The sequence below is a fragment of the Stegostoma tigrinum genome, unplaced genomic scaffold, assembly GCF_030684315.1.
Source record: "Stegostoma tigrinum isolate sSteTig4 unplaced genomic scaffold, sSteTig4.hap1 scaffold_54, whole genome shotgun sequence".
NCBI lineage: Eukaryota > Metazoa > Chordata > Chondrichthyes > Orectolobiformes > Stegostomatidae > Stegostoma > Stegostoma tigrinum.
Window position 1 is genome coordinate 907,743 of NW_026728472.1, and position 19,762 is coordinate 927,504.

Consider the following 19,762-nt stretch of genomic DNA (forward strand, 5'->3'; position numbering starts at 1 on the left):
TCTCAAATCTTTGCTCTCACCGCTCAGATGCTTTTGGTCTTCGCTCAGAGTTTCAGGGTACCACATGGTCCTGGAAAAGACTCCCACTTCTACTTGTGCAGGGGCAGACACAGTTATTGTGGGGCAAAGTGTTGTGACGGGAGATAGAGGTGATATGTTAGGTGCTCCCTTGGTTTTGCAGTGAAAATAGTGAGAAGAGGAGAGATCTTTGTGTGACATTCCTTGCTTCCTGTCTCCTCTTCTGTAGCAGCATCCCATCAACACCTTGACTCTGAGGTAGAGGAGATTACTGACATTTTACAAGCGCATTGATACAAATATTGGTCAGCCTGATTAAGGCAGCAGAAATCTTCTGTACCTCTGCGGTCATGACTTGCAATGGATTGAGTGCAGTGCCATGCCTTAAGCTCCATGAGACAACCGTACTCTCTAATGACAGTCTCTGAAATCTTTGCCATCCTTAAGGCCATATGTGTTTTTTTCACTCCTGCAATTCCCCTTCCCAGACGTTTTTCTGACCCACCCGACTTACAACCCTCCAGGAATGGAGCTGCTGACAACCCAAACTATGGAATTTCCTCCCTAAACCTCTCTCTCTCATTCTTTATGATACATCATAAAAATCGATATCTTTAATCGATGTTTTGCTCATCTGTGAAGCACCTAGAACATAGAACGTAGAACAATACAGCACAGAACAGACCTTTCGGCCCTTGACGTTGCGCCGACCTCTGAACCTATCTAAGCCCCTCGCCCTACACTATCCCATCATTATCCATATGCTTATCCAAGGACTGTTTAAATGCCCCTAATGTGGCTGAGTTAACGACACTGGCAGGCAGGGCGTTCCATACCCTTACCACTCTCTGAGTAAAGAACCTGCCTCTGACATCTGTCTTAAATCTACCACCCGTCAATTTGTAGCTATGTCCCCTTGTACAAGCTGACGTCATCATCCTCGGAAAAAGGCTCTCACTGTCCACCCTATTTAATCCTCTGAACATCTTGTATGTCTCTATTAAATCCCCTCTTAGCTTCCTTCTCTCCATTGAGAACAGACCCAAGTCCCTCAGCTTTTCTTCATAGGGCCTATTCTCCAGACCAGGCAACATCCTGGTAAATCTCCTCTGCACCTTTTCCAATGATTCCACATCCTTCCTGTAATGGGGCAACCAGAACTGCACACAATATTCCAAATGAGGCCACACTAGCATTTTCTACAGTTGCAGCATGACATCATGGCTCCAGAACCCAGTCCCTCTCCCAATAAAACCTAACACACCGTAAGCCTTCTTAACAGCAGTATCAACCTGGGTGGCAACTTTCAGGGATCGATGTACATGGGCACCAAGATCCCTCTGCACATCCACACTACCAACAATCTTTCCATTTCTGCCTTCCTATTATTCTTCCCAAAGTGAATCACCTCACATTTAATCCATATTAAACTCCATTTTCCAACTTCCAGCCCAATTCTGCAGTTTATCCAAGTCTCCCTGCAACCTGCAACATTCTTCCACACTGTCCACCACTCCACCGACTTTAGTGTCATCTGCAAATTTACTAACCCATCCACCTATGCCTGCGTCCAAGTCATTTATAAAAATGACAAACAGCAGTGGTCCCAAAACAAATCCTTGAGGCACACCACTAGTAACTGGACTCCAGGCTGAATATTTTCCATCAACCACCACTCGTTGTCTTCTTACAGAAAGCCAGTTTCTAATCCAAACTGCTATTTCTCCCTCAATCCTGTGTCTCTGTATTCTCTTCAATAGCCTACCATGTGGAACCTTATCAAAGGCTTTACTGAAGTCCATGTACACCATGTCAACTGCCCTTCCCTCATCCACATGCTTGGTCACCTTCTCAAAAAACTCAATGAGGTTTGTGAGACACAACCTGCCCTTGACGAATCCATGCTGACTATCTCCAATCAAATTGTTGCTTGCTAGATGACTATAAATCCTATCTCTTATAATCCTTCCCAAAATGTTTCCTGCAACTGATGTAAGGCTCACAGGCCTATAATTACCTGGGTCAGCCCCACTGCCCTTCTTGAACAAGGGCACAACATTTGCAATCCTCCAGACCTCTGGTACTGAACCTGTAGACAATGAGGACTCAAAGATCAAGGCCAAATGCTCCGCTACCACCTCCCTAGCTTCCCAGACAATCCTCGGAAAAATCCCATCTGGCCCAGGGGATTTATCTAATTCATACCTTCTAGAATTGATCACACCTCCTCCTTACTAACCTTAATCCTTTCAATTCTAGTAGCCCATAACTCAGTCATCTCCTCTACAATATTCTCCTGTTCCTCAGTGAAAACAGATGAGAAATAATCATTTAGTACCTCTCCAATCTCCACAACTTCCCACTTCTGTCTTTGACTGGCCCTATATCTACCCGAGACATCATCTTATTCGTCACACACCTATAGAACGCTTTAGGGTTCTCCTTTATTCTACCTGCCAATGTCTGCTCTTGTCCCTTCCTTGCTCTTCTTAACTCTCTCTCTCTCTTTAAATCCTTCCTAGCTAATCTGTAACTCTCCATCGCCTCATCTGAACCATCTTGTCTCATCGTCACATAAGCCTCCCTCTTCTGCCTAACAAGAGATACAATTTTTTTCATAAACCACAGCTCCCTTACCTCAATCGCTTCCTCCCTGCCTGACAGGTACATACCTATCAAGGACAGCAATATCTGTTCCTTAAACCTGCTCCACATTTCGATTGTCTCCATCCCTTGCATTTTGCTAACCCATTCTCTGCCTCCTAAGTCTTGCCTAATCGCATTATAATTGCCCTTCCCCCATCTATAACTCTTGCCCTGGAGCATATTCCTAACCCTTTCCATTGCTAAAGTAAACATAACCGAATTATGGTCACTCTCTCCAAAGTGCTCACCTACCACTAAATCAAACACCTGGCCTGGTTCATTACCAAGTACCAGATCCAGTGTGGCCTCCCCTCTTGTCGGCCCTTCAACATACTGAGTCAGGAAACCCTCCTGCACACATTGGACAAAAACTGATGCATCCAACATACTAGAGTTATCGCATTTCCAGTCAATGTTAGGGAAGTTAATGTCTGCCATAGCTAATCTCCCTGTTATTTTCACTCCTGCTCAGAATAGTTTTGCCAATCCTCTCCTCCACATCCCTGGAACTTTCCAGGGGCCTATAAAAAACTCCCAGCAGTGTGACCTCTCCTCTCCTGTTTCTGACCTCAGCCCATAACACCTCAGTAGACAAGTCCTCATCAAGAGTTCTTTCAGCCACCGTTGTACTGTCCTTGGCTAACAAAGCCACACCTCCCCCTCTTTTACCACCTTCCCTGTCCTTAATGAAAGATCTAAACCCTGGAACTTGCAACATCCATTCCTGACCCTGCTCTATCCATGTCTCCGAAACAGCCAAAACATCGAGGAAAATGACAGAGTAAAAGTTTCCATGAAATACAAGCTGTTGTTTTGCCTTACATTAGGAGAATCAGGAGTGGCCCATTTTTTCCCTCATCTCGGGATGAACACTCACCATCACTCACAGAGCTGATGAACAGCAGGAAAAATCTTCACCACTGACTACCTGCACTCACCTATCACCTTCCCACCTACCTTCCCCAGCCCCCACTCTGTTTATGTTTCAGTTCCCGTCCCCTCCCCCATTTCTGAAGAAGGGTCCTGAACCATCAACTCTCCTGCTCCCCTGATGGTGCCTGGCTCGCTGTGTCCCTCCAGCTTCACACTGTGTCATCCTTGACTCCAGCACCTGCAGCTATTGCTGTCTCCCTGTGAGCGATGTCAGCTTTGGTTCAATCCGAGCACGGGACGGGGCTTGGAGGACCCAATAGAAGCGGCCTACCCTCCAACCAATCAGAGCGAGTGAGATGTTTGTCTGTGTGAAAATCACGTGATCGCCCTTGTTCGGGGGCGCAAAATCTCTGCGACTGAAGGTCAGCTGCTTTCGGAAGGTACAGTACACGGGACAAAAAGGAAAGGAGCAAAAACCGGGAGGGAAATAGTTTCGGTATTGACTGAGAGGTTTTAATTGCGGTCGATGCATGTCAGAAAACGTACATTTTAACATGCCGGCCCCGTGTTTTGCAGCAAATGGAAGAATTGCTGCGGACCTGAGGCTGCGATAGGCAGAGGTGATTGCCACCATCTTTATTAGGGGCAATGATCTTTGGGACTCATGCCGGATCGCCATATTTATAGGTGGCAACCTGCAGTGGAACGCCAGCGCAGCCTTTCTTTGGGGGGGCGGGGGGGGGGGTATATAGAAGCGAAATGTGTTTTTTTTTCTGGACTTCTTCCCCAGACTGAGACGTGGCGTGTATTTCCTGGGAAGGACTTTTGACGCTGGCGGAGTACTGGCTTCAGGCAGTATAAATTGCTGCAGTTACACGTTAGATACTTAGTGGAGGAGAAATGCCGAAAACGCGTTCAGAACTGCATGTTCAAAAACAGAGTTGGTGGAAAAGCTCAGTAGGTTTGGCAGCATCCGTGAATTAAAAAAATAACGTTTCGGATCCGCTAACCCTTGCTCAGAACTTCATGTTACCTGTTGCACTCTCACTTTCGGAAGTCCTGCTTTAAATATTATGATCTATTAAAGCATATCCGTTTGCCCAGTATTCATATGATTGGGATCAAATCACTGAACGTGCTCTGAGTCCCCTTGTGCTCCCTGGTCAAATTTATTAATATCTGACTTCCTCCGTCTCTAATAATGGGTGTATTTTCCCTCTGCATCTTTCTGTGTCGGGGAGCAGGGTGATTTGAACAGGAGGATTTATACATAACGAACGGAAACCAAGAGAAATGTTTGCCTTTTCCAAACAATCTTGTGGTGTTTTTTGGATTTCTATCCAGGGCTGACAGTTATTTGTCTCTTATGGATTTGTTTTACAGGGTATTAATTGAGAATAATTTGCAGACCAGGATCCATGCAAGTTCTCCATTAAGCAGAGTGATCAGGATCTGAGTATCATTGACACTTAAATGCGAAAGGGAAGAGGTTTAACCATTCTATCCATGGGAGAATATTCCTGGTAAGGTTGTAACTTGAAAGCAGAATATTCAAATTTTTGGTTTGATCACCCCTGGGATAAGTGTTGAGTTCTATACCCTGCAGCTGAGAAAGGAGATATTGGCCTGAGAGGGGCAGATTTGTCCAAACAACACCTCGTCTCCTTGAAAGAACTGTCATATTTAGTCCCAATCGCCCACTTCATGATTTTAATCTATATATTCTTCATTCTTGAATATCTGCAAACTTCCTTTTAAAATTCCTTATGGGCACAAATTCCAGCACCCCTTCAAGTGGAATCTTCCAGATCCTGACAACTCTTTTGATCCTGAAACTGCTGAAGTCTGTGTGGAGTCCTGAGGGTTATAAATTACTGCATTTAACGTGAAGATGCTGTTCCCTGAGCTCCCATTGAGCTGAATTGAAACAGTATGGGAGGCTGAGATCAGAGTGGGTGTGAGCAGACAATGAAAATGAAAATGAAAAGGCTGCACTGTGAGTGCTGCTTGGCTAAATGAGAGTACTTTGGAGTTGGGTGAAACAGAAAGAAAGTGAAACTGAAAGATTGAGTGTGATGCTCAGTCTCAGTTTGGGCAGTTCAGAAAGTCTCACTGTCCTAACGGAAACAGTCAATTGATAATTGATACTGGAAAGAATTTTCTTACAGTTTTTAAAGTATATATTAGCTTATATAAAGTTAGCGACTTTTGATTTTATAATAGTAATGTTTGAAATGAAGGGGAAGGACCTAGCTTCATTAAATTCTCTTTAAGGCAGAAACTGGCTTAATCTGGAGAGAAGTCACAACAGAAGCCCTCAGGTCTGTGTTGTCCTTGTCTAGCACAATAGAACATAGACCCTTGATGTTGTGTCGACCTGGGAAATCAAACTGAAGCCCATTTAACCCACACTATTCCATGATCATCCATATGTTTATCCAATGACCACTTAAATGCCCTTAAACTTGGCGAGTCTACTACTGTTGCAGGCAGGGCATTTCACGCCCTTACTACTCTGAGTAAAGAACCTACCTCTGACATCTGTCCTACAACTATCACCCCTCAATTTAAAGCTATGGCCCCTCGTGCTGGCCACCTCCATCCGAGGAAGAAGGATCTCAGTGTCCGCCCTATCTACTCCTCATATCAGCTTGTATGTCTCTATTAGGTCACCTCTTAACCTTCTTCTAACGAAAACAGCCTCAAGTCCCTCAACTTTTCCTCAAAAGACCTTCCCTCAATACCAGGGAACATCCAGGTAAATCTCCTGTGCACCCTTTCCAATGCTTCCACGTCCTTCTTATAATGTGGCAACCAGAGCTCCAAGTGTGGCCGCACCAGCGTTGTGTACAGCTGCAACATGACTTCATGGCTCTGAAACTCAATCCCTCTACCAATAAAACCTCACACACCATCCACCTTCTTAACAACCCTATCAACCTGGGTGGAAACTTTCAGGGATCTATGCACACGGATCCTGAGATCTCTTTGCTCATCCACACTACCAAGAATCTTACCATTAGCCCAGTACTCTGTATTCCTGTCACTCCTTCCAAAGTGAATCACCTCACACTTTTCCGCGTTAAACTCCGGGATATTACCAGTGTCCCTATTGGCTATTTGTGCAGGAAGTGTATCCGTCTGCAGCTACTGGTTAGCTGTTTTTCAGAGCTGGAGCTGTGGGTGCAGTCAGTATGGAGCATTCATGATACTGAGAAGGTTGTGGTAGCATTCTCAACAGATTGGTCACAAGCAGGTGAAGATTACACAGACAGCAAGGGAATGGGTGGCCATCAGACAAGTAAAAGGCTCAGAAATGAAGTGCTCGAGTCCCTCGTGGTCATCGTCCTCAAACAAATATACTGTTTTGGGTACTGTTTGGTCGGGGGAGGGCTGGTGGTGGTGGGGTGGCCAATCGGGAAGCAGCATCAGTCAAGTTCATGGCACTTGGAGTGACTCTGCTGCGGAGAAGGGGAGGAAAATGATGAATATGACTGTAGAGACAGGGGATTCAATAGTACGGGGCACAGAGAGACATGAATCCGGGATGGTATGTTGCCTCCCTGGTGCCAGGATCAGCGATGACATGGAACAGCTTCAGGACATTCTGGAGTGGGAGGGTGAACATCCGATTGTACCAGTGACATAGGAGGACCTGAAAGCTGAAGATAGGAAGATAAGAGATACATTAAAATACAAGATCTCAAATGTAGTATTGTCAAGCTTACACCCATTGCCACATTGTGGTAGCGAGGAGTTTTGTGTTGTGTTCAGTTGTACAAGCGACCTTTATTCAGAGCTCTGTTACCGCATGTGTGGGAGAGGCCAGAGTCCACTCCAAACCTGGCTTTCACGTGAGGCCTAATTCCCCTCTTAAATACAGCTCAGATTGGAAGAGTGGGCAATGATACTCAAACTTTCCCTGGCTGATTGTAATATTTTTATTCCTTTTGCTAGATGTTGTTTACATGCAATATTGTTGTCATTGTTAGCCACACACCCCAAATCAATATATCCAATCCAGTAAGCAAACAATCATGGACAATACTATGTTCAGCCTTAAACCCTCCCATAATCTCCTGAGGTTAGCTAGAAAATGACTTCATCTGTCTTTGGGACCTGACAATGCTTTTGACAGTTATATTCCTCCTCAGACATTTGCCAGCTGCACCATGTTTTTTGCCAAAAAACAAAATAGTAGCTTATCACTGAGAACTTTTCCAAATTCTCTACTAACTGTAGTGTGGATTGTTAGGAATTGTGATAAAGTCTTTTAAACTCAACTCTGATATAAAGTAACTACAATTTTGTAATACAGTTGAAAATTGTGGAAAAATCCCTCTCTCACTTCAGCTTAAGAGACCAAACAAACAGTGTTTCTGACTTGCTGTTGCAGTTTACAACCCCAACGATTTGCATGCTGCAAATGATTTTTAAATTGAAGTTTCATTTTCCACTCGAAGCGCTTTCCATTATTACTTTCTTGTTTTAATAAAAAGCATCTATTCAAATTCCACTGAGGATGAAATTCAGTCACTTTAGAGCTTTACCAAGCCATTAAACAAAACTTGTTTAGATTTCACAAATAACTAAGGCACTAATCATGTCTTCACTTCGGATTTTGCAATCTATCTTTGTCACTCTTCCGTTGATCTTTGCATGTAAGAATTTATTCAAATTATCCATATCTACATTTCAATTGTTTTATCTCTCTGCAGCCCTGACTTCTCTCTTTATAACCTTTCTTTGCCCCTTCCTATGTTGTTGGTCTTTTACAGGTTGTGTTTACACCATTTATTGCTTTGCCTTCCATAATGATGCAGTGAGCTGCTTTTATTGCTGACAAACATTCGCTCAAGGAATTCAGCTAACCATTTCATGTTAATTGGTTGTTTGCATTTCTGGTTACAATTACCTAAACAGTTCAGAATGCTGTAGGATCAGACTTTTGCTTCTACTTTTTAATTAAGTAACAAACTTGTGATTGTGGCTGGACCAGGCCTTTAAAAACTGCCTCTTATTAAAATGCTTATGTGTTTTGAACTGCCTGTTTACAGAAACCCAAGTAAATTCCCAAATGTTCCTTCTCAACAGGACTCTTTTATGACCCCCACAGGACCTTTCGTGATCTAATCCAGTAACAGTGTGAGCTGCTACAATGCACGTGCTTGTGAAAGCGAGAATAAGAGGACAGATGAGATGAGTGCATGGCTGGAGATATAACTTAAAGCGTTTAGATTCCTGAGGCTTTGAGACTGTTTGTTTCTGGGGAAGGTGGGACATGCACAAGCTTGAACAATTGTCCTGGGCAGAGCTGGGACAGATATTCTTGTTGATGCTTTTGCTAGTTCCACTGGTGAGGATTTAAACTCGTATGACAGGGGAATGGGAACCAAAGTATAGCTTCAGTAGTAAGAGACTCAGATCAGCAAATGGGACGTGAAATTAGTTCATGATGTTGTCGGTGGCTGAAAGATTAAAAGAAAGAAGGATTAATCAAGATCAAAACTCTCTCATCATGCATCAGTCCTGAGATCCCAGGAATTGGTCTGGTGAACCTTCTTTACGATCATTCAGTAGCCAGGCCATCCTTCCTTTGGAAAGGAGAACAAAGGTGCACACGACTCCAGGTGTGGTCTCACCAAGGCCCTTATAGAAAGATATCCCTCTTCCTGTACTCGAATCCTCTCACAATGAAGGGCAAAATATCATTTGCATTCTTCACTACTTGCTGCTGCCTGTTTCCTAAAAGAGAACAGGAGAGAAACATGGAACTAAATGGGGTCAGACACTCGGGTAAAATTGTTGAACACACTGTCCCCATTGTATCGGTGCTGGCCATCAAGCACCTATTGAAGCTAGGCCCGTTTTCTGGCACTCGGTGTGTAACCTATATTATGGTGCAATGGATGATCATCTCAACACTTCTTCAAGATTGCAATGGTTCCTGCATCTGTCACCATTTCAGATGCTGTCAGATCTGCTGTGTATCTCCATCTTTTTCTGTTTTTATTTCAGATTTCAGGTATTTTGCTGTGTATTCTCAGCCCTTCAGAAGCATCAGAGGGTATGGGGAGAAAACAGGAATTGGATTCATTTTCTGATGTATAAAATGCCTGCCCTTCATGTCTGTCCAAACTCTATCTCTTTTTTTTTTGTAGGCAAACGCTGACTGTTTTCCTTCCCTGAAGGACATTAAATGAACCGGTTCAGTTTTACTGATAATCCAGCAGTGCCCCTCGGTGTTGGATCCACAATTGACCAGATTAATTTCAGAGTTTCACAATCTTTGTGTGTATTCTTCTGGTTTCTCTCTCTCTACTTTTCTGTTTGAAATTTTGATTGCATTCAGAGAAATCAAACAAAACCACATCCAGATCTGACACTCAATCTGTTTGTCATAACCTAATTATCTCAGGATTTTGAACATTGAAGGAAGAAGCACTGTTCACCAGGGAGAAATGCGTATTGTCTGTGTGTCGAAGAGTCTGTGAAGATTCATCTGAAATGTCCAAACACCAGCGCAGTCACACTGGGGAGAGACTGTGGAAATGTAGGGATTGTGGGAAAGGATTTATTTACCCATCCCAGCTGGAAATGCACCAACGCAGTCACACTGGGGAGAAACCGTTCATTTGCTCTGATTGTGGGCTGGGATTCACTCAGTCAAACAACCTGCTGAAACACCAACAAGTTCACAGTGGGGAGAGACCGTTTGCCTGCTCTGTGTGTGGGAAAGGATTTGCGCAGACATCTCACCTGCTGAAACACCAGCAAATTCACACAGGAGAGAGGCCATTCACTTGCTCTGTATGTGGGAAAGAATTTGCTTTGTCATCCAGCCTGTTGACACATCAGCGAATTCACAATGGGGACAGACTGTTCACCTGCTTTATTTGTGGGAAAGGATTCGTTTCGTCAACCAACCTGCTGAGACACCAGCAAGTTCACACCAGAGAGAAATCATTCACCTGTTCTGTGTGTGGGAAAGGATTCACTCAGTCATCCTCTCTGCTGGAACACCAGCAAGTTCACACTGGGAAAAGACCATTCATCTGTTCTGAATGTGGGAAAGGATTCACTCGCAATTCCAAACTATTGGTACATCAGCGAGTTCACACTGGAGAGAAACCTTTCACCTGTTCTGAGTGTGGGAAGGGATTTACTCACTCATCCAACCTGCTGACACATCAGCGACTTCATACTGGAGAGAGACCATTCACCTGTTCGGAGTGTGGAAAAGCATTCACTCAGACAGTTCACCTGCTGACACATCAGCGAATTCACACTGGAGAGAAACCGTTCACATGTTCCGAATGTGGGAAGGGATTTGCTCACTCAACCAACCTGCTGAGACACCAGCGAGTTCACTCTGGGGCCAGACCATTCACTTGTTCTATGTGTGGAAAGGGATTCACTCAATCATCCAAACTGTTAACACACCAGCAAGTTCACCACAACCACATTTGAAGGATTTTGCTTTTAAATCAAGGATTGAACTTGGATCTTTGGGCTGTTTGTACTGGTGTCATTAGTCCCTGCTCAAAACTTGATCTTCTCTTGGGAAATAAGGTAGGGCAGGTGACTGAGGGGTCAGTGGGAGAAATATTTTGGGGCCTATGATCATCGTTGTATTAGTTTTAAAATAGTTATGGAGAAGGATAGACTTGGTCTAAAAGTTAAAGTTTTAAATGGGACTAAGGCCAATTTTGACACTATTATGCCCCTTAAAAGCACAGTAAGACCGCCTATGTATGGGAATGCACAAGATGGATGACATGCAAAACAAGTATTTTACATCGGTATTTACTGTGGAAAAGAATATGAAAGCTAGAGAACTTAGAAATGAATGTGTATCTTGAAAAGTTCCATATTATAGAGGAGGTGGTGCTGGATGCCTTACAGAGCATAAAGGTGGATAAATCCCCAGGACCTCTTCAGGTGTATTCTCCAACTTTGCGGGAAGTTAGGCTTGCGATTGGGCCCCTTGCTCAGATATTTGCACCATTGACAGTCATAGGTGAGCTGTTAGGCTGGAGGTTGGCTATTCCAGTGCCATTGTTTAAGAAAGGTGGTAACATAAAGCCAGGGAACAATAAACTTTTGGTGAGCCTGATGTCAGTTATGGGTAAGTTGTTGGAGGGAAGTCTGAGGGATAGGATTTACATGTATTTGGAAAGCGTGGACTGAATGGGGATAGTCAACATGGCTTTGCCCATAGGAAATTATGTCTTGATTGAGTTTTTTTTTGAAGAAGTTACAAAGAAAATTGATGGCAGACTGGTGGATGTTTTCGATATGGATTTCAGTAAGTAAAATTCCGCATGGTAGACTGATTAACAAGGTGAGATCACATGGAATCCAGGGAGAGCTGGCCATTTGGAAAGGCCTTTGGCCTGCAGTATGCTGCAAGGATTGGTACTTAGTAACTATAACTCCCGCATTCACATCCAAATCATCTTTATAAATGACAGAAATGAGTGGACCCAGCTCTGATCCTTGCGGCACACCACTGGTCACACGCCTCCAGTCTACAAAGCAACCCTCCACCAGCACTCTGTCTCCTACCTTCAAGCCAGATCTGTATCCAAATGACTGGTTCTCTCTGTATTCCATGTGATCTGACCTTGCTAATCAGTCTACCATGAGGAACCTTGTCAACTGCCTTACTGACATCCATATAGAACACATCCACTGCTTTGCCCTAATCAATCCTCTTTGTTCCTTCTTCAAAAAAAATCAAGTTAGTGAAACATGATTTCCTACACACACAGCCATGTTGCCTATCCCTAATCAGTCCTTCCCTTTCCAAATATTTCAAGTACTATCCCTCAGGATTCCCTCCAATGGCTTGCCCACCACTAATATCAGGCTCACTGGCCTATAGTTTCCTGGCTTTTCCTTAGCACCTTTCTGAAATAGTGGCACCACATTAGCCAACTTCTGATCCCTCATCTGTGGCTATCGATGATACAAATATCTCAGCAAGGGGCCCAACAATCTCTTGCCTAGTTTCCCTCCGAGTTCTCGGATACACCTGATCAGGTCCCAGGAATTTATCCACTTTTATGCGTTTTAAGCCGTTCAGCATCACTACCTCTGAAATATGGCTAATTTTCAAGTTGTTGCTATTTATTTCCCCACAGTCTATATCTTCCATATCCTTTTCTGTAGTAAATACTGATGCATAATACTTGTTTTATTATATTCCCCATTTCTTGCAATTCCACACATAGGCGGCATTGCTGCTTTTTAAGGGGCCCTATTCTCTCCCTAGTTATCCTTTTGTTCTTAATCTATTTGTAGAATCCTTCTGGATTTTCCTTCATACTATTTGCCGAAGCTACCTCATGTCCCCTTTTTGCCCTCCTAATTTCCCTCTTAAGTATACCATTGTCATTATACTCTTATAAGGATTCACTCAATCTCTGCTGTCTATACCTGGCATGTCCTTCCTTTTTCTTGACCAAAACCTTGATTTCTCTAGTCATCCAGAATTCCCTACACCTACCAGCCTTGTCCTTCACCCGAACAGGAATATACTGTCCCTGAACACTCATGTTTTTTTTTTGAAGGCTTCCCAGTTCTGAATCTTTCCGTTTTACCTGCAATATCTGCCCCAATCAACTTTTGAAAGCTCTTGTGTAATCCCTTTAAAATTGGCCTTCCTCCAATATAGAGCTTTAACTTTCAGATCCGGTCTACTCTTTTCCATCACTATTTTAAAACTAATAGAATTATGGTCACTGGCCCCAAAGTCCTCCCCCGCTGATACCCTAGTCACCTGTCCTGCTTTATTTGTCAAGAGCCGGTCAAGATTTGCACTTTCTCTAGTCGGTACATCACATACTGAATCAGAACGTTTTCCTGGACACTCGCTCTCAGCAAATTCCTCTCCATTCAAGCATTTTACACCATGGAATTCCCAGTCTGTGTTTGGAAAGTTAAAATCCCTTCCATAACCACCCTGTTATTCTTACAGATAACCGAGATCTTCTTTCAAAATTGTTTGTCAGATTCCTGCTGACTATTGGGAGGCCTATAGTATAATCCCAATAAGGTGATCATCTCTTTCTTATTTCTCAGTTCCACCCAAATAACTTCCCTGGATGTGTTCTCAGATATATCCCTCCTAAGTGAAGCCATAATGTTATCCTTGTTCAAAAATGCCACTTTTCACAAAGCACATTCTTGCTTTGCTTCCCCTCCCGCTTTGACTTTCTATCCTTTCTATCGGATCTATAATCTTAGAACATTAAGCTGGCATCACTGTCCATCCTTGAGCCTTGTCTCTGTAATTGCAATGATAACCCAGTTCCATGTTTCCAACCTTGCCCTGAGTTCATCTGCCTTAGCTGTTAGGCCTCTGGCATTGAGATAAATGGTGTTTAATTTATTAGTCCTTTTGCGTTAATTTTAATAACAATTATGTAACTGTAGGGTAGGTTTTGAAAATGATGATGTTTTATTGCTGTATATCAACACCTTCACACTGGGTAAAGACAATCCACCTGCACACTGTGTGAAAAGGGATTTCCTAGATCATTAGGACTGGTTTTCATAGAATTCAGAGTATTCCTACAGTAGGGAAACAGGCCCTTTGGCCCAAGAATTCCACAGAAAACCTCAGAGCATGCCACCCAGACACATCTCCCCGTAGCCCACCTAATCTACACATCCCTGAACACTCTGGGCAATTTAGCTTGGCCAATCCACCTAACCAACACATGGGAGGAAACCAGAGCACCCAGAGGAAACCCACGTAGCCACAGGGAGAACATGCCAACTCCACACACTCATTTGCCCAAGGGTGGAATCAAGTCTGGGTCCCTGGCATTGTGAGCCAGCAGTGCTAACCGCTGAGCCACTGTGGATAACCACCAATGAGTTCCCAAGAATCTGTAGGAATTTTTTATGTTGCTCCTATTATCTGTGTCCACGTCATGTTATCTGGGCATGTTTCTCATGATGTTTGAAAACACCACGTGTCTGGTTACCTAGTTGGGAGAAAAAAACAATACAAGTCAACCTTTTATTAAAACTCCTGTGCATTGCGTCTTCATCTCAAAAGCAGACTAGTTTATTTTGAAAGGCTCTCCATCTCCCCTAACTCCTCCATCCTCACCTCCCAAGTGTAAGGAACCGGTGGTTTTTATTTTTCACTCAATGACAGTCAGTACATTTCAGGTGAGCAAATGGGAACAGGGTCATCCCATAATGCTTGAAACTTAGTGTACTAATGGTACATTATTACAGTAATAACCATTACAATTCTTTTCCGAACCTTTCAAGTTTTACAACACCCTTCCTTTAGCAAGAAGACTAGAATTACACACATACACACAGCAGTTACACCTAAACCAGAATGGGACCTGCATCCTTGTGGGGGGTGGGGGTGCGTTTCCAGTACTGTTGAGGGCCTTGTAAATCCCTGAGCAGTGGGCTGAAATCCAGGGAGAATGTTCAAAATAATAATAAGGGCCAAAAAGAGAAGAAACGAGAGTCTGGAAGGCCTTGTCACAGGCCAGTTTAAGGTACAAGGGAGTTTGTTAAGGGTGAATGGTGTTCAGATGAATAAGGCAGATGATTTGAGGATATAAATTAATGGGGCCATAAAGACATTGCTGTCAATTGGACATGGTTAGCAGCTCAGTATTCCAGGTTACAGGGCCTTCATGCAAGGCAGTGGAGGTGGTAAAGGAGGAGGGGATATTGTTATTTTGTTTAGGGAATCAATTACAGCAATAAGGAGGGCTGGCATCTTTGAAAACTCCACAAATAAATAAGGAGGCAAATTTTGAGAAAGTGTAAAAGTAGCAGGATTGTGGTAGCAGGAGCTTTCAATTTCCTCAGCATTAATGGAGTCATCACAGTGGGAAAGATTTATCAGAATTTTTAAAATACATCCAGGACAGCACTTCTTCAGCCACTAAGGAGAAGTCCCAACAAGGAAGGGGAAGGTCCTGGACTTGACTTTAGGTTACAAAGTTGAGCAAGTGGTTGAAGTTTCAGTGGGATTGCATTTTGCAGGCAGTTATTATAACTTTTCGATTCAGGATTGTAAGAAAAGGAAAAGGATGGGCCTTAAGTCCTAAACTGATGCTGAAGTGATGAAGAAAGTAAATGGAATTTTGGCCTTAATTGCGAATTATTGGTGTTTGAGGATCGGGACATCTTGTAACAACTGTATTGGATGTTGGTGAAGCCATACTGGTATATTATTTACAGTTTTGGTGCTTGTATTTAAGAAGGATATGCTGGCGTTGAATGCAGTGCAAAAAAGATTCACTAAGCTGATTCATGGGATGAAAGGGTTAGCCTGTCACGAATAGCTGGAGGAAGGGAATTTGCAGAGAGGAAATACTAAATAATTAAACAGGTGGTGCCCAGTGTTGGACTTGTACTCATAACCCTGCACTTAAGCAGCGTATGTTCTGACAACTGAGCTAACTTGGCCTCCCACAGTCAGTGTTCAAATCCTGCTTCATAAGGTGACGAATGGGTTTTTCACTGATGCCACTGCAGTCCAAGGAAGTAAAAGGTAATTGCTTTAGAAAATCCTAAGGTTCCAATGTATTCTTCTCATTGACATTGCAATCCATTTTCAGTACTTGCTCCATGATTTAACATTCAAAATTAATTTCGTGATGTTGTTTCCCTACTCTTTAAGCAGCCTGTATGACGCCAGTCACTCGGTCAAATGGTGAATAAATCTGTTTCAATAAACCAATTCTTTTCAGCTACAGTATAAGAAATGTTCCTTTATTTGCTGAGTCTCTCACAACATTTTCTTTGTTCTGTGTGTCAACAACTTTGGCCAATTCTCATGTTATGGACTACATGTTCAGACACTGGTTAAAAAAATTCTAAGGATCAGAGGTTTCTGGTGCAGTTGCATGACTTACTGCTAAGCGGTACAAAGAAATAAACAGGCTTAAAGATTAGGAAGGAAATATGTTTTTGCATTTTTAAGTGTAGAGTTCAGTTACTGTGTGCTTGCTTCTTATAAAATGGATGATTTGAAGTCTTCACAGTGCAATGTTCAAACGACAGACACCTAGACATTGTCAGCAAGTATTTAAGGCATTTGACACATTGAGGGAATTAATTTAGAAACACAAATTGTCCAAAAAAAAGTGCTGGATAAATGCAGCAGGTCTCTCAGTTAGTTATTATAGCTCTTTTTGATTCAGGATGGGTATGGAAAAGGACAAAAATGGGTCTAAAGTCCTTTGCTGGTGCTGCAAATGATAAAGAAAGAAAATAGAATTTTAGCTTTAATTGCTACATAATTGTTAAAAATTGTAACAACTGTGTGGGATGTAGTGAAGCCATTCCTGCAGAGAGAGAGAGAGAGAGAGAGAGAGAGAGAAATAGTTCTAAGATCTTGAAACTAACATGATTTCATTTGTCTTAGACATTGCCAGACCTACTTTGTTTCTATAGCACTTTCTGTTAAACAGCAAAAAGTTCTTTTCTTGAAGAGAAAAGCTTGATAGGTGACCTGAGAGAAATTGGAGACTTTGCAGGGATTTGAGGCAAAATTGGTGTTGAGGTTGCGAACCCATTAGAGATTTGAGAAATGGTAATGCAGTCTCGAGGCCTCTCCTGCTCCATGACTAAAATTTGGTGTCGCGACATTATCATCGAAGACAATAAGGATGACCATGACTTGTCAGTTACTGTGGCTGAACAGTCTAAGGTGCTGAATTAAGACTCCAGTCTTTTCATTGATGTGGGTTTGAATCTCACTGCTGCGAATGTCCCATGAGCAAGTGGCATTTTCTTCTCCGCAGGATTTTGCTGTGTGTAAGAAAAGAGGAGACAATACACATAATTTGCTGCGTGAAGAAAAAATAAAGATAGACTTGAAGTTCTATTAAAGTTATTTTTCAAGCAGCTACACAGACATGTTTGAGTGTACAGGAGACATAGAAACAAAATAGGTACAGCAGGGATGAGGAAGAACAGAGAGAGGGAGGGGAAAACCTACATTACCTCATCCTCAGTATTTATCCAGAACAGCATTCGGTGAGAGTAACCACTGCATAGTCCTGTGGAAAGTAGGTCCCATTCTCACTTTGAGAAAAACTTCTCACGCTGCATGGTACTATCACGATGCTAAATTGGATAGTCTTTTAACAGATCTGCTGACTTATTTTTCAGCACCTGTGATACACTTTGGGCCAATAACACTACAACTGAGAGAGCAGAGATTTTAATCACTCCAACATTATGGGACACTTGAGTATGGGGGACCGGTCAGTGTCAGGGCAGTTAAATCTAGAGGTAACAAAGAATGGATAGGGTTTCAGCAGCAGATGAGCTGAGACGTGGATGGAGTCAGGTGATGTTACTGAGATGGAAACAGTTGGTTTGGTGATGATGTGGTTGAAAGCTCATCTTAGTGTGAAGTATTTCATCAGAGTTGTGAACAGTCTGGTTCAGCTTCACACAGTTACTAGACAGAAGGTTGCAGTCAGTGTAGAAGCTGTCTCAGTGTTTAATTGGAGGAAATTGCTGTTCATCCTGCACTGGATTCAGACAAGTCAGGATGATGTGTGACTTGGAGGGGGTCCTCATGGTGATGGTGTTCCACATAGATCTTCCATACTGGACATTCACAATAGTGAAGTTTAAGGGTTTGTGACATGATGTCAAAGTCCTGATTGAGATGTGGATTTATTCAATACCTGTGTTTCACCTCTTTCTCCACATTCTTTCTTTGTCTGACCACTCACTAGGAGGCCAGAGTCTTGTGTAAGCCCAGACCAGGTGGTAGGTTCTGTTCCCTGATCGACATTAATGAATCACTGGCTTTTGTGGTCACTTCTTTTTTACAGTACATCATTAATCCTATGGGGTGGCACGGTGGCTCAGTGGTTAGCTTTGCAGCCTCACAGCACCAGGGACCCGGGTTCGATTCTCGCCTCGGGCAACTGTATATGCGGAGTTTTCACGTTCTCCCTGTGTCTGTGTGGGTTTCCTCCAGGTGCTCTGGTTTCCTCCCACAAAGATGTGCAGCCTAGGTGGATTAGTGGATTAGCCATGCTAAATTGCCCATGGTGTTCAGGGCTGTGTGGGATATAGGGGGATGGGTCTGGGTGGGATGCTTCAAGGGGCAGTGTGGACTTGTTGGGCTGAAGGGACTGTTTCCACACTGTAGGGAATCCAATCTAATCAAACTACCAGATTTATTACCAGCTGATTTCATAGGCAGCCTGGTGTTTGTGTGGACTCTCTCTTCGTTGCATTGTTCTGTTTTAAATTTATTTCACAGAGTATTCAAAGGGAAACTGACACCAGGCATAATCCCAGCGTTTTATGGGCCCCTCAGTTTATTGTAAACAGAACATTATCAGATTTTGAACATGGAAGGAGAAAGCATTATTCACAGTGTGAAACCATACACGTATTGTGTGTGTGTGGACACCAGTTTTAATTAACTACCAGGACTGACACAATGCAAGCCTTGATTGTGGGGAGGGATTCACTTGATTAACTACAGTCCTGGCACACAAGCTGTTCACACTGATGAGAGACCTTTTTAAATGTCCAAACTGTGGGAAGTGCTTTAAATGTTCTGATGAATCATCAATATGTTCACACTGCTGAGAGACCATTTGTGTGTTTTTTGTAGCCATGTGTTCAGATGATCAACTAAACTCCATTTACACCAGTGAGTTCACACTGGAGAGAGGCCATTCGTCTGCTCTGAGGGTGGGAAGGGATTCACTCATTTATCTCATTTGCTGACACGGAAGTGAGTTTGTCGGTAGCTGTTGGATGTTTGTATTTTGCTTTCAATCACAGTCAGTACTGAACCGTTTCAATGGAATCTGTTTCCATTGGTTTGAATAACTCCAGTTCTCAGTCGTTATATTTAGCATTAGAGTCAAATCAAACAGCTTTCTGTGTGACCTGCAGTATGTTTATTTTTAATGATATGTCTAATAAAAGTTTGTTCTCATTGAACATCTCTTCCCCCTCCCCCATGTATTCTCCATCCTCACCTACAACAACAACAGTGAGGAGCTCAAAGAGCTTCATTGTCTGACTCATGGTGACAATTGATCCACTGCCTCTGCTGCTTCCAATGATTCCAAGGGGCTCCTAAAGTTTTCCCCTGTCTGAACCCAGAACCTGCATGTTCCTCTGGCTATAACTATGTAGGAGACAAACCAATGTGTTATGAGCCCCTCTCAACTGGCTGCCAACATTTTCT

General features: G+C 43.0%; 1 protein-coding gene across 6 annotated transcripts; it reads left to right on the forward strand.

The window, feature by feature from the left end:
* Positions 1 to 3,895: 3,895 nt before the first annotated feature.
* LOC132208831 (zinc finger protein 229-like) lies at positions 3,896 to 18,624 on the forward strand. 6 transcript variants are annotated; one of them, XM_059644154.1, is made up of 3 exons: positions 3,896 to 3,977; positions 4,921 to 5,060; positions 9,699 to 18,624. In XM_059644154.1, the coding sequence occupies exon 3, from the start codon at positions 10,045 to 10,047 to the stop codon at positions 11,005 to 11,007; it is 963 nt and encodes a 320-aa protein (XP_059500137.1). In that variant the 5' UTR covers positions 3,896 to 3,977; positions 4,921 to 5,060; positions 9,699 to 10,044; the 3' UTR covers positions 11,008 to 18,624. The 6 variants fall into 6 exon arrangements, with proteins under 6 accessions (XP_059500137.1, XP_059500140.1, XP_059500138.1 ...); XM_059644155.1 differs by having other exon boundaries at positions 3,941 to 3,959; XM_059644156.1 differs by lacking the exon at positions 3,896 to 3,977 and adding an exon at positions 4,043 to 4,157.
* Positions 18,625 to 19,762: the final 1,138 nt, after the last annotated feature.